The sequence below is a fragment of the Diplotaxodon limnothrissa genome, linkage group LG3 (genome assembly GCF_057381915.1).
Source record: "Diplotaxodon limnothrissa isolate DT_005_m linkage group LG3, D_limnothrissa_male_GT1.1, whole genome shotgun sequence".
Lineage (NCBI taxonomy): Eukaryota > Metazoa > Chordata > Actinopteri > Cichliformes > Cichlidae > Diplotaxodon > Diplotaxodon limnothrissa.
The window spans coordinates 27,798,830-27,814,497 of record NC_140598.1 but is presented as its reverse complement, the minus strand read 5'-3'; the positions used below and the strand labels follow the sequence as shown (position 1 = coordinate 27,814,497).

Below are 15,668 nucleotides of genomic sequence, written 5' to 3'. Positions count from 1 at the left end.
TACAGTCTCTGCTATTTTGAGCTACTTTTAAGCATCTTTCTTGTAGTCGTCGTTACAACACAGTGTGTTTGTTTTGATTCATTTCCCCGGAAGATGGCGCAGCGTTCCCAGCGTTCCCAGCATTCCGTGATGTCAACTCCAAAGCCCTATAGAGAGAGTAGTGGAAGCCTACTGCGAAGGATGCGAAAGGGCTACATTTGCTTGCTTGTTCAATTATTTCCATCATGCTTTGACTGCGGCTGTAACCAGACCTATTCCAGCAGGATTTGTAAAAAGTGTTTTGCCAGACACACAAAGCCGGACAACTTTTGTTCTGAGTCTAAGAAGATTAGAGAGAAAATGATCGGACTTCTCGTGTGGCTAGGTGCTGTTGAGGTTCACTTTCTCTTGACTTCACCGATTCTTTTGATATCCCAGCTGGAGAAGAAGGGTCAGATGAGGCTGAAGTATGTTTCTTCAAAGCTTTATTATCACTGATCACACTACATGCAGTCACAGCAAACACCAAGTGGTTCTGAGAAGTACTTCTCATACACACACCTTTATAGGCTGTATTCCAATTCAGGGTCTGCAGCCTTGGAGGATGCGGGCCATGCGGGAATCATCCTCAAAGACCGAAAGTGAGATGCTTGTGTAATGGGACAGTCTTGCCTCCATGGCGCTGCTCAGGTTGCCTAGCAACCATGTCACTAACCGCTGAAACGTTTCATACAGCATTGTTTGAAATGGAAGAGAAACAGTTTTTGTTCATCTGTTTATTTTTTTATGAGCTTTGTTTGATTTGTTGAGTATCTGAGGCTGAGACCGCGGGACTGTAAAAACATGATTGTTGGGCTTCATTTCTGTACTGAACAGTCATTTTAAGATTAGCTAGTAAATAACAATTAGCTAATGTTGTTCATGAGACTAAAGTCATTTCATGTTGGTGATGTAAATATTATACTGCCAATATTACAGTTATTATTATATTAATCATTATTAGTTATTACAGCATTGAACTTGAACTCTGTGTCAAATACTGAGCTTCAGTAAAGATTCAAGTTGCATTTATTTATGTCCTATCACCTTAAATCTTCACTCAAAGACAAGTATCTTTGACAGTGTATTAGGGCTGCCACAAACGATTATTTTGATAGTCGACTAGTCACAGATTATTTTTGCGATTAGTCAACTAATCAGATCATCATCCATTGAACGTAAAACATACAGCTTATTGCACCAGCAGCATCTGCTCTTATATAATTATCATTAGCTTACAGCTTTAAGTGTTTAAGGTATGTGCTAACTAAAAATAAAGACAAAATGATAGTTTATTAAATTTTAATGAAATTTGCAGATTGTTTCAGTGAAGTTTAATAAACTCCTTGCTATCTAAAATATAACAGGACACCGGAGTAAATTCTCCAGCATCTCACACTTCTGATGATCAGCTGTCTGCTTGAAGTTTATTCAGCTGTGTAAGAACTATAACTTTAATCTCAGCCAAACCGATTTACTCAGGAACAAATAAAACACTGAAAAAAGCCAAACAATAACATTTTTAAGTTATCTAAGTGACTCATATATCATGTTTAACCTGAGTAGCGAAAGACGGCGGTGGGTTTGAAAACGATTTGCCGGGAGTCCAGTGCTCTCATGGCTCTAGCGAGCCTTGCCCCCGTCTAGCTGTCGAGCTAGTGGTTAACAGACGTCTCCGAAAACGTCGGAGCGCTTTTGAAAATATGTGGTGTCTTGATAAACTGAGCAGATATTTGAGGTTTACACAGCTACATTCTCGCCTGAAAACATGTTAAACGTTTATTTTGTGACCCAGAAAGAATAATAAGAGTAATATTAAAGCTAACTAGCTGCCGCCATTGTTGGAAACTGAGCTGGGCTCAGTGTTGCCAACTCCTCAGTAAGGAAAATCGCTATTGGTTGTCCAAAAAAGTCATTAGAAGTCGCTAAATGATGTCATCGCCTAATTTGCATAATTGGTCATGCTAATCTAATTGTAACCTATGTTGTTGGAGAGAGAAATAACATCATGGAAGAGACATAAAGTGAGTAAAAACGTCCTAAATGCAGTTAGTTTATTTAGAACTACAAATTAAATTTCTTTTAGCAATTATTGTTTTTTTTTAATGTCACAATTCCAACCCTGCTCCTTTGCCCGGGCTTGGACCGGCAAAAGTGACCCGAAATAGACACTCTGGTGGAGTTACTTTGTGTGTGTGTTTATAAGTAGTTTTAAACCTTGTGATTCACAAAACAGCATAAGAGTAAAAGAAGAACTGACTGCGTTACAGCACCCGCTGCTTGTTGAGAGTAGCGCTTTCACGTCTTTTTTTAAGGGGTCTGAAAACTCGCTAAATATAGCGACCAAGTTGCTAAGTTGGCAACACTGGCTGGGCTGCGCTATGAATTCTGACTGGGACGGAGCTACTTCTTCTTCGGGGTTTAACGGCAGCTGGCATCCTTGTACATGCAGTGCTGCCATCTTCTGTTTCAGTCCGTTATTACACTCTTAAATCCTGCTACTTATTCCTGCGTCTTTTGGGATCTTACAAAGCTTCAAACGACGCGTCGACTATTAAATCAGTCGTCGACGATTTTGATAGTCGACGTAATCGTGACTAGTCGACTAATCGTGGCAGCCCTACAGTGTATATATAGATGTATCGGAATCGGAATCGTGTTTATTGGCCAAGTATATGTGCAGACACATACAGGGAATTTGGTTCCAGTAGATGGTGGCTCTCAAGCACAGCAATGTAAAACAAACACACACACACACACACACACACACACACACACACACACGTGTCTATATATACACATTACACATACATACACAAAGCTGTGTAAACCAACTATAAATAACGAACCTAAACTTATATACATAAAATACAGAAATGAATGAGGTGGAATGAATACTACAAAATGTACATAAGGTGCAGTTGCAGTCTGGCAGTGGGAGCAGTGTGACAAGTCAACTGTTAAGAAGGGAGATGGCGAGGAGAAAGAAACTGTTCCTGTGTCGGGTGGTCCTGGTCTGCAGGCTTCTGTACCGTCTGCCAGAGGGCAGCAGATCAAAAAGTCTGTGTCCAGGGTGTGAGGGGTCTGTGATGATTTTCCCTGCCCGTTTCCTGGTTCTTGAGAGGTACAGATCCTGGATGGAGGGCAGGGGGGTGCCGATGATCCTTTCTGCTGCCCGTACAGTCCGCTGCAGTCTGCTCCTGTCCTGTTTAGTGGCTGCTCCATACCAGACTGTGATGGAGGAGCACAGGACAGACTCAATGACCGCAGTGTAGAACTGGATCAGCAGCTCCTGTGGAAGAATGTATCATATATAAGATACAAATATTGTTATTTCATTTTGTTGGCATTACTAAATTTGGCTCAGTTCTTACATATATTTGTAACAATATATGTAGATTAATGTTGTTCGTGTGTAATTTACGTTGAGTAGGCTAACCACGTTATTACATTAATGCATGTAAGGTGAACTAGCAAACACCGTCATAGTTACATGGCTTTCTTCTTGTCTGATGGCAGATACTCCCTTCACCCTGGCCAAAAAGGCTAAAATGACCAAAGAAAAAATGGAAAACGGCTAAACATGAGAGGTTTTTGGACCAAGTTTGTGTTTTTTCCATTGTTTAAGCATTGCTTCCAGCCAAGAGTGATACCATATATGCCCTATGGCTGCAGAAAAGGCTAACATTGTTATCTTTTTACAAAAAAAACAGCTGAACATGAGAGGGTTTTGGACCAATTTTGTGTTCTCCATTCTTTAAGCACCAGTTTGAGTACCGTTTAAGCACTGTCACCGTTTCAGAAGTACCAGTTTGGTACTGGTATCGGATAGGGCTGCACGATTTTGCATGAAATGAGAATCACGATTTTTTTCCCTTAGAATTGAGATCACGATTCTCTCACGATAAATATTTATTGCACTTATTAACTGCACATCAACTTCATAACAGTTGAGACTGAACATAAAAACAATAAATAAACATAAAAACAACAAATGTCTCACATTTGTTGTTGCTGCAAAATGTTGTACTGCTTGAAATTCCGTCTCCACCGTTGCTCGACACTGCGTGTATAGAGCAGGTAGTGCAACAATAGAAAAATAGTTGCGGGACAGCACTGTGTAGCGTTTGTCTAGGGTGTTGATCATTTCCCTAAATCCCTCGTTTTGCACAGTGTTGATGGGAGCCATATCTTTCGTCAGGTGATAAGTAATGGCCTCTGTAATTTCTTTGTGCCTGCGGGAGTTCGACGGGTATAGGGAAGTGCTGTATAAGGTTCCCGTTATTGATGTTTGGGTGGTTGACCGGGATGGATTTTCTCCTGTCACTTTCTCGTCTTCCCTGACGTGCTCTCCGTTGTTTTTTCCCTACTAATTTTAGCATCACACGGCACAGCTTCTGTATCACGTGGTATAAGGCTCCGCCCTTGTCATTTGTTGAGCAGGAAGAGTGAGCGCTTGTTTTCATGCAGATTACGTCCCGGATCAAAATGCGGTACAGTCGTCGTCTTTTTTTTTTCTTTTTTTTTAAATCGTTGTCATTTGGAAATGAGATCGCACAAAAGTATGAATCAAGATCGCGATTTTCTAATGATTAATCATGCAGCCCTAGTATCGGATAAAACCTTAACGATACCCATCCCTACATACAACCACCCTTTACCTTCCCATATGGAAAAGAAATAGTAAAAAATTATATGATTTACTCATGAAAGCGGCCACTTTCTCATTACTTTCATATATTGTTTTAGTAAGTATCCAAAACATAGAAGTTTCATTATATAATTTTCAAGGGGTCTTATATCTGTTTTCACTCTTGTATGCTTTTCATACAAGTTTCACACAAGACGGATACAAACTTTATAAGATTTATATATATCCTTTCCATGTGGGTTGTCTGGGTGGAGTAGGTGGAATCTAATGAGGTGCTTCAGGTGGTACTGCTACCATTGAGTGTGAGCCGGACTTGTGGATCTATAGAAGTCCATATATACAGGGTGTAGCATCCACTGGGTAAAGGTAGTGATATGCAGGGGGGTCAGTGGCTTTTTCCCCTTTCAGGTTCTTGTGACAACTGATGACTTTCTTGTTGTAGCTGCTTCTCAGTTTCCACATTGAAGTTTCATAGGTATTGTTGTCACTGAGGAGTTTAGTCATGTTTATTTGCTCTGCTTTTTTTTTAATTTTTATCAGGGATAAAATACATATACTTTTTGTGTCCCAGCTGAGTAACAGGAGAAGAGTCTGGTGGAGCAACAGAGGAACAATTTCAGCCATTTGGACTCAGCTCAGCCACTACAGAGGAAAAAATGACTTCAACACAGAAGGTGAGAAAAATATCACAGTTACACTGTTATTGAAACTGCACAGCTTGTTGGTTTTTAAAAACATGTTAACAGCAGCTTTATCTTTTCCATCCCGGGCTCCTCCATATATACACAGAATCTACATTCACAAACAAAAAACTCAGATGTTACAAGAAGATACAAACATAATTTTTATCGGCACACATTGAAACAACAATATCAAAAATTGAACTCAATTTTTTATGAGTAAAATATTTTCTCCACTTATCAATATTTCTTCAATATGTATTTTTCATTACGACTGTCATTGTAGCACATCATTGAAATGTGATACTATGACCAGAAGGTGGTGGAAACACACCTACAATGTGTTTGTTGACATGTTTGATTCTGCTAATAGACGGAGTTACAGTTTGTTCCACGACTGCATTTCACTCACTGCCTCTGTTTGTATCTCTGTCACTGCAGGACCAACATGGAGCGAGAAGTCAGCGCTCTCAGGAGGCCGACAAACCTCACAGAAGAAAGGGAGAGAAAACCTGCAGCTGTGATGAGTGTGGGAAGGATTTTACCCGGGGTCGAGATTTAAAAAGACACCAACTCATCCACAGTGGATTTAAACCTTACAGCTGCGACTTGTGTGGAAAGTCTTTTACCCAGGCTGGAAGCTTAAAAACACACCAACTCATCCACAGTGGATTTAAACCTTACAGCTGCGACTTGTGTGGAAAGTCTTTTACCCGGGCTGGACACTTAAAAACACACCAACTCATCCACAGTGGAGTTAAAGCGTACAGCTGTGACTTGTGTGGAAAGTCTTTTACAGAGTCTGGACACTTAAAAACACACCAACTCATCCACAGTGGATTTAAACCTTACAGCTGCGACTTGTGTGGAAAGTCTTTTACCCTGGCTGGAAGCTTAAAAAAACACCAACTCATCCACAGTGGAGTTAAACCTTACAGCTGCGACATCTGTGGAAAGTCTTTTACCCAGGCTGGAAGCTTAAAAACACACCAAATCATCCACAGTGGATTTAAACCTTACAGCTGCGACTTGTGTGGAAAGTCTTTCACCCGGGCTGGACACTTAAAAACACACCAACTCATCCACAGTGGATTTAAACCTTACAGCTGCGACTTGTGTGGAAAGTCTTTTACCCGGGCTGTACACTTAAAAACACACCAACTCATCCACAGTGGAGTTAAAGCGTACAGCTGTGACTTGTGTGGAAAGTCTTTTACAGAGTCTGGACACTTAAAAACACACCAACTCATCCACAGTGGATTTAAACCTTACAGCTGCGACTTGTGTGGAAAGTCTTTTACCCTGGCTGGAAGCTTAAAAAAACACCAACTCATCCACAGTGGAGTTAAACCTTACAGCTGCGACTTGTGTGGAAAGTCTTTTACCCAGGCTGGAAGCTTAAAAACACACCAAATCATCCACAGTGGATTTAAACCTTACGGCTGCGACTTGTGTGGAAAGTCTTTCACCCGGGCTGGACACTTAAAAACACACCAACTCATCCACAGTGGATTTAAACCTTACAGCTGTGATGACTGCGGGAAGGATTTTACCCGGGGTCGAGATTTAAGAAGACACCAACTCGTCCACAGTGGAGTTAAACCTTACAGCTGTGACTTGTGTGGAAAGTCTTTTACCCAGGCTGGAAACTTAAAAAGACACCAACTCGTGCACAGTGGATTTAAACCTTACAGCTGCGACTTGTGTGGAAAGTCTTTTACCCAGGGTCGAGATTTAAGAAGACACCAACTCGTCCACAATGGAGTTAAACCTTACAGCTGTGAGTTGTGTGGAAAGTCTTTTACGTATCGTGTGGGCTCAAAAAAAACACCAACTCATCCACATTGTAGTTAAAGCACACTACTGTGAGTTGTGTGGTAAAGCTTTTGCTCAAAGTCGAAACTTACAGAACTATCTAGTTACCCACTCTGGAATTAAGGCGTACAGCTGCAACTTTTGTGGAAAAAGTTTCAGTGAAAAACACTACCGAAATATTCACCTACGGATTCACACTGGAAATGGTGTTTACTGCTGTGATCAGTGTGGGAAACTGTTTCCAACAGATGCACAGTTACAACAACACATGTTTAGCCACACTGAGGAGAGACCTTATAAATGTGACCTGTGTGAGAAGACTTTTAAATCTCCACATCAGCTGAAAAAACACCAACAGATCCACACCAGAAAGTAACTCTACAAGTGCAGTTACTGTGAGGATGTATTTACCTTTTTATCCTGTATTTTTAACCTGATTGTTTGGAACAAGTTTGATCAGTAAACTTATGGAGTTATACTGAATGAACTGTTTGGGAAAATGAAGACTCATTTTCTCTCAGTAAGCTGAGTGTTATAATGTAAACAGTAAAAGTAATTGGACGTTGGCAGAGATGCTCTTTGTTTCAGGCGACATTCAGGATAAAAATAAACAAAGCAGAGCAACATAGATGGATCCAGTTCTCAGCCCTGTCGTCGCTGTGGTGGTGGGAAAGAGTTTCTTTGTAAGCTTTGTGGAAAAGCTTCCAATCATCAACTGGACCTAAATCCAAATCAACGCAGCCACACTGGAGACAAATGAACTACTGCAATGAATGTGGGAGAGGCTTCCACACACCAAGTACATTAAAAATACATGAACTCTTTCACAGTGTGGTCAAAAAGCACATCTGTGACTAGTGTGGGTCATCCTTCACCACTGGACGTGAGCTCAATGAAAAAGGATAAGGGAATCCACACAGGAGAGACACCATACAAATGCAGACAATGTGACAAAAGATAAGATAAGATAACCTTTATTAGTCCCACACGTGGGAAATTTGTTTTGTCACAGCAGGAAGTGGACAGTGCAAAAGTTATGACGCAAAAATTAGAATACAAAAAGACTAAATACAGTACACAGCTGTACAGAATAGAATAAAATAATATACTAAATACAGTAGAATAAAAAGCTTCTCACAATCAGGTCATCGTAACAAACATGAATGTACACACATGGAAGTGAACTTCAGCTGTGACCAGTGTGATAAGAGTTTCAGGAATCTCAGTTCATACTCCAAACACAAACGATCCCACGCTGTAAATAAACTGTTTCACTGTTACCAATGTGCAAAAACCTTCACTTCATTATCTGCTCTGTGCAAACATCAGCCTGATCATGCAGGACTGAAATCACTGGATCACAATGAATCTGAAGAGAGAGAAAGATCCTCTTCTGGTTTCAGGGTCAGACTTAAAAACCTTGAGATCAGGCTCCACAGAGTTCAGATGGAATCTCCTGTAAAGAGTGTCAGCTGATGTCACACTTGGATCTGATGAGGTAGCTCTGATTTCTGGACCTGGGGTCCGTTCTTCGTACGTCGCTTACTACATCCAAGACCAAATCATCGCTCTAACCGTGAGCTCGCTAATCCGGTTCTCCGAACACACCTGCTGTTGACGATTAGTACAGCTGGATGAAATGATGTGAGATAACTGGGTGTCGTAAAAGGGGCTACGCATCGATAGTAGAAACATTGATCGGCAACCCTCTGATTGGTCGGCGAAATGTCGAAGGAGCACGCACGGTATTTTTTGGCAGCAGAGAAAGAACTCTTGAGTGAGGGATTTTAGGAGTTTCAGAGTTTAATCAGTTGTAGCCACAGCTGCCCTGGGGCAGACTGACAGAAGCCAGGCTGCCATATCGTGCCATCGGCCCCTCTGGCCAACACCAGTAGGCGGTAGGGTAGATTTATTATATTACACTATATTATCCAATATTATATTATATTTTGTTATATTATATCCTCTTTCACATTAGAGCCACAACAGGACCCACTAGAACATGGGAACAAGTAAAAGTGAAATATAAGAATATTCCACAGAATGGTAATATTTATCACTTATATTGCTTTTTGTCTCTTGGAAATCTGTGATGTCTTTTTGTATCGCTGCCTGGTTTGGTAACCTGACGGTGAAGAACAAGAATCGATTGGGACTTCTGGTAAAAACCGCTAGCAAAATTTCAGGGCGCTGGCAAGATGGACTTTTGGCCATTTACAATAGAAACGTGCTTAGAAAGGCTCATTCTATTATTAATTGTGTGAACCATCCACTTCACAGTGAGTTTGAGTTGTTGCCTTCCGGCCGCCGTTTTAGAGTACCTCCGAGGAGGACTAAAAGACTCCAGGTCTCTTTTATCCCTACTGCGTCTTGTCTCCTTAATGGCAAATAATTGTCCTTGAATTTTCTATCATTATTATTGTTATTATTGTTTTATAGTATTGTTCTGTTGTTCTTATCCTCCTGCTGCTAAACTAATTTCCCCTTGTGGGACAATAAAGAAAAATTGAATTGAATTGAATTGAATTGAAATAATCTGTTTGTTTGTTCATAACAGCAACCAAGAAAAGGGCAGAGCAAAAAAAAGACAGGTGGTGGTCCTGCACCCCCACGTCAACAAGTTGGTTAAGTAAATAATACCCTCACGGGAAAAGCGATATCTCTCTATGAGCACACTGTCGCGCTGAGCTAAAGGATCCTGTCTATTCCACAATATACGCTGGATTCTGAAAACTCTCCTTATCAATCTTGCACCTTCCGCAATGGGTGGCTCGCGTATACGGACAGGACATGGCTGCGACAGACTTCCCAAATCCACCTTCGCTTTTATAGCCGTGGTCTCTCATCTTGATTACACGAAGTAATTTACAATTACTACTCTGAAATATGAATTGCATCTGTAATAATCACATACATGTAATAGAATGTTAATAGTACATTTCCCTTTTTTAGGAAATGACCTGTATGTATCTGTGTGAAATCAATACAAGGATCAAGTGCTGCATTATCTTTAGTTACATTGATGTTATTTATTTATGGTGAAACAGTGGTGGAATATCGCTGTTGCTTTCGTATAAATGAAGCGGACATACCTGCGTGGCCGCGATCTAATCCTGTTTACATAAAGTAAACCTGCTCCAGAGCAGGTTTACGCTCATGGCTCTGTTGCTATGACAGCAAGTCCCGGATGAGCTTCGGGGAACCGAACGATCCAGGATCACGCGAAATCGTCAACAATCAAATCCAGCTAACTTACGAAGAACGGACCCCTGCAGTGAAAAATCCTGAATGTTACATTTAGGAAGCTGCATGTATAGATATGTATATCAAGTTTATGTTTTTTTCCTTTGAGGGATTTTAATTCTCTAAAATGTTATCCCAGTTACATTTTAACCTTTGTTCCCTTAGGACACAGTAGTGTTTAGTAGTTGTACTATTAAAGTTATAGGAATGTCTTTTCTTTCTTTTTTTTTAACCAAACTGGTATTCTATCAAAAATCAAATATGGATATGTAAATCATTTATTTTATTTGAACTTTTTTAGTTTTCCAAAATTAACTTATTTTTTATGTATTCATTGCATGTTTCACCTCAGTTAAATTTCAATCCTTCATTCATATTTAAACTCTTGATGTGGGCTGTATTTCCATGTAATACCTTTTTTTTCCAGAAGATGGAGCAGTGATGCTGTGTAACCTTTATTTAATTAGGGAAAGAACACAATATTCACAGTGGCAGCAAAGAACTGTTAAAAGTTAAAAACAGCAGCACACATCAGAACCATTTTAAAGATTACAGGTGACTACTTTTAGTTAATTCAAATCCTATTAAACTTCTGTTTTTGGCTCCTTTCACTTTAGTGTATTTACTATATCCTTGAAGTCCACGTTGTTTTTTTTAATGAATTCATTTTGATCCACATGTTCTGCAGCTGTTTGCCTTTTGATTTGAAGTTTGCATTATGAAATCCTGATACTGTTAAAGCATCAGTTATACTTGATGAACTCTGTGTAAAGTTTATTAAACAGTTTGGTGTGAAAAATAAAGAAATGGTCTCACAGCAAGTAGTTTGAGCCATGATTTCCAATTCAAACTAATTTAAATGTTTTTAGTGGTACATGTGGAGGTTTATCAGAGGAGGAGACTTGGCTGCTCGGCACGGTTCCTGCAGCTCATTAAAAACTCTGAAATGATCTTCAAGGAAAAGATGATTAATTTTTCTTAAAAACAAGGTGTGGGAATGAAGTTTTAACATGAGTGTGTTTAAGATGCATTGTGAATAGCATCTCACACGTTCCAATAAAGCAGATGTTCCTGCATTGCAACAGTAGTTTGCAGATGTGTTCATCCCCCGACCATCTTCAAGACTCTCATGCAGCACCAATTTGAAACGCAGCCTGGAAAGTGTGTTCATGGCCCTACAGGTTGCCTAAGCACAAGAGACAAATTGTGCAAAAGGAATTGGCTGAAATGGTGAAAATGCTGTTATCATAGGATGAAACTAGGATTTGTTCCTCAGTGTTTGGTCTCCTATGCTTACCTTTTCTCCAGATGATTTGTCGCAGTTGAGAGGGGCCGGTTGTCTTTAAGGTGCTTCCAGGTAATTAAGAAGTGAGTGCAGGGTTCGTACCATTCATCACACTTCTGTTAGGTTTGTTTGAAGACTCGGGCATTTTTCAGCACCTGCTGTAGCGATAGCTGCGTCCTCACACTGCATATGCTGTTTGCCACCTGGATGATGTTGTCATTCATAGTGATACCACGGTGGAGCATGTGCAGTGGGTGGTCACAGTCCCTAAAGTGTGTGGTTGGATGGAGGGACGTACAGTATTTGGGTACAATTTGGGAGCTGGGTATGTGCATCCACACATGGATAAAACAGCAGCCATCGCTTCCTGCCTGTGTCCCAACGCAAAAAAGAACATCCTGATAATAATGAATTACAATATTCCCGACAAGAAGAAATAAATGCATGAACGAGTTTTTCAGCATCACTCTGGGACAGGATATTTCTGATTTTCAAGATATTGCAGCAATGGAAGAAAGCAGTCATAAATATTTGCTTAATATTGCCATTAAAGGAGAAATCCTGGTCAAAATGACTCTAAGATTCCATATAGTGTTACTGGAGGCCAAGGTATTGCATCCAGAAAAGGATAAAATCCGTAGCTGTTGATAAAATTGGCACAGAGCTTCCCCCATGCATTACCAAAGATTCACATCAAACTCATTCTTGATTGCTTTAATGAACATTTTTTTATTGTCACAGTTTGATACCGATGATTTCTTGTGAACACTCCTTTAGTTTAAACCCAGTGACAGTATCAAGTTATTATGTTTGTTTTCATGTAAGTATCTACACTTATATTATCTATCTATACTTCGTCTGCATCCCTCGAGGCCCCATTTGAAGGCTGATTATGTCCCAACATAGGCCAGAATTCATAGCGCAGTGGTGGCTGTGGCTTTTTTTTTCAACAAAGAAAAAACCCCAGCAGATGGCTGAAGCGTGGTGGCCAAAGAATAAACTTTTAAAAGCAAGTATTAAATTTTAGATCACTTATATATCTGCAAAGAACGTTATAACATTACTGTTGGCTACATGTCCACAAAGTTATGTATAGGGGTGGGTTTTTAATTATCGATTTATCGATTAAAATCGGTTCTAGCTTGGATAATGTGATATCGATTCATTAAAATCCTGAATTGATTTTTTAATACAAATTTATTTTGACCAAAATGCCAGAATTTCAGGTTAAACCTCAGAAAATTTCAACAAATAACAACAGCCAAACAGCTGAAATAGTAAATGAGAGCAGGAACACGATTCTGCACAAAGACGTAAACACAAAGCGTGGATCCACCGACGGATCAGAATCAGCGAGATGTCGCCTTTCTCTCACGACAGCACGGACACAGTCGGGGCTGAAAGCCGACAGCCCGCTGATCCGTGCTTTGAGTTCACGCCCTTTTTCCACTAGATTCTGAAGCTGCAGGTTTTTTCTATCTCCAAACAATATTGACTAAACCAGCAGCTAAAGAAGATCCAACCCTTCATATAAACATCGTCATGAACTTTTGCTGTTTTACTTCCACAACAATAAAATCACACTTCATGCACAGCTCTCTCCCTCTCTCTCTCTTTCTGTCTATGTGTACTTCAAGAACAGTTTCCCGTCAAAAAAATCTGTTTTCTGCATTATTCGCTTGTTTATTATGCACAAGTCTACCGTTGTTTGCAGCGCTGTCAGCCGCTGTTTTTTCCCTTTTACCTAATTCTGAAAAGAAAGTCTCATTTCTGCTGTTCAATAGGCTACTGAACAAATTCAAACTTTTTAAAATTATGCGAAATTTCAAAACACTTAGCTGTGTCTCTAATAAAACCTCTGTAACTTTGCTCTGCTTCACTTCAGCAGCATCAACTAAGGTTCATATGTTGATTAATGGTTTTCTTTCATTTTCGATGTACTGCTGAATATTTTTATAAAATCCCAGGCCAGGAAAATCAACTTCGTGTTTTTCTGTGTTTTATCCTCAGCTACTTTGACACAAAGGCATCTGCTGTGATGCTCACACCTTTGATAGAGTCTAGCAAGTGTCAGCTTTTTTTATAGATATAAAAATATGGAAGTGTATTGATGCAGGACCTGAATGATGATATATGGAATGTGGAATATCTGTCCATGCAGACAATATTGATTTGTAACTTAAAATTTGTTATTTTAACTAATAATCTTGTCAGCATAAAGTTCTTTATTTGGAGCACAGATCTACAAGAAAGATAAGTTACTGAAACGCACTTGTGCTTAAATTCCATATCAATCTTTGGCAATATTGTGAGTAATGTTAAACTTAAAGATCATCTCTGCCTCCTGATCTGTTTCCTGCTGCCTGCCACTGAAGACAGTGGGGAGAGGTAACAATTAAGCAGTGCATTTACTGTGGCATATAATGTCATCTTTTCTCATTACAGTCCACTTTGACCAGCAGGTTTGTGACAGTTGGCTTAACATACTGAGCCAAGGAATCTAAATATACATTTGGCATCTCAGTGGGGCTACCAAAAGTCATCACCTCAGTCTTTTTATCATTGAATTTTAAAAAGTTAAGAGACATCCAAGCCTTAATGTCATCAAGACACTGAAGTAATGGTTGTATGGAATATGTGCCTTTTTTATGTAGGAAGGAAGGTCATTCATTGACTGTCAACTCTCTTTTCAAGAATTTTGGAAAGAAAAGGTAGTTAGAAGAAAGGCCTGTAATTTGCACAACTAAAGAGTTTATTATATTACTCCTTCTGGGTCACAGAACAAACAATTATTATATTTTCAGGCGACAAAGTAGCTGTGTAAGCTTCAAATATCTGCTCGATTTGTCAAGATATCACATATTTGCAAAAGTGCTTCGACATTTTTAGAGATGTCTGTTACCCACCAGATCGATAACTGTCAAGGCTCAGTAGAGCCGGCGAGAACAGTGAACTACTGGCTCATTATTTTAACATAGATAACATAAAAATATTATTGTTTGGCTTTTTTCAGTGTTTTATTTGTTGATCAGTAAATTGGTTTGGCTGCGATTAAAGTTACAGTTTTCATAAAATCCAAACAGAAAACTGATTAAACAATAGCGTGAGATGGTAGAATTTTCTCCAGTGTCCTGTTATATATTAGATAGTAAGGAGCAGACGGCTGAGTTTAACTCCACCAAGGCTAGACCATCCCATTACACAGCTTCGCACTTCCAGCCTTCTCAGCCTTCTCAGCCTTCTGTTGACCCAGTGTTTTGAGTTTTAGTTTATTTGGATGATATGTTTGAGTTCTTTAGGGTAGCTCAGTTGTTTATTAGTTTCCCTATGTGTTTTCTACCCTAAAGAACTCGAACATCCATATCATCCAAATAAACGTGACATGGGTCCTCCGAAGGATGCAGCCCCTGAATTAAGACACAGCCAGTCACTCGTCTTTCCGAGACATTCAGTCAGCTTCAGGTGGCAGTAATAACTTACATTAATGCATCTTAAGCAGACTTCTTCTAAGAAGCTTTAAACATTGTTTTTCTTTAAATAGAGGAATTATCATCAGACCAAATTTCAGTCCAGCATATGTCTCACCCACCTTCCTCCCTACATCCTCTCATTCATAAACCTGTGAGGTTGTTCTCTCTTTCCTCTTTGGATCCTGCTCTTTACTGAATGCCAGGATGATAGTTGACTGTGGACTATCATTTTGGCTGAGAAAAGCTCCGAGACATTTCAACACACTGCGATTCAACATTAAGCTGCACTGAGCTACCACTCTGTTGTTGGTCACGTGGTTTTAAATAAAGAAAAAACAAAAACACTAAAAGCAGCAGAAGGAAGACTGAAGATTTAATATAGATTAAATTTTGTAAAATATGTGTACACACACACACACACACACACACACACACACACACACACACACACACACACACACACACACACACACACACACACACACACGTAGAAAAACATTTAGTAT

The 15,668-nt window shown here is 39.7% G+C and overlaps 1 protein-coding gene and 1 pseudogene across 2 annotated transcripts in view; both read left to right on the top strand.

Annotated features, from left to right (window-relative positions):
* Positions 1 to 15,668, top strand: part of LOC146635172 (neural cell adhesion molecule L1-like) — a 640,298-nt gene that overhangs the window by 379,469 nt on the left and 245,161 nt on the right. The window contains exon 10 of the mRNA XM_085350050.1: positions 4,114 to 4,120. Within this exon, the coding sequence (XP_085206176.1) occupies positions 4,114 to 4,120 (7 nt within the window). The remainder of the gene's footprint in view (positions 1 to 4,113; positions 4,121 to 15,668) is intronic.
* On the top strand, positions 4,886 to 9,057 carry LOC146635188 (uncharacterized; annotated as a pseudogene). Its single transcript, XR_014905016.1, has 2 exons — positions 4,886 to 5,343; positions 5,791 to 9,057. The product of XR_014905016.1 is annotated as an uncharacterized LOC146635188 (transcript).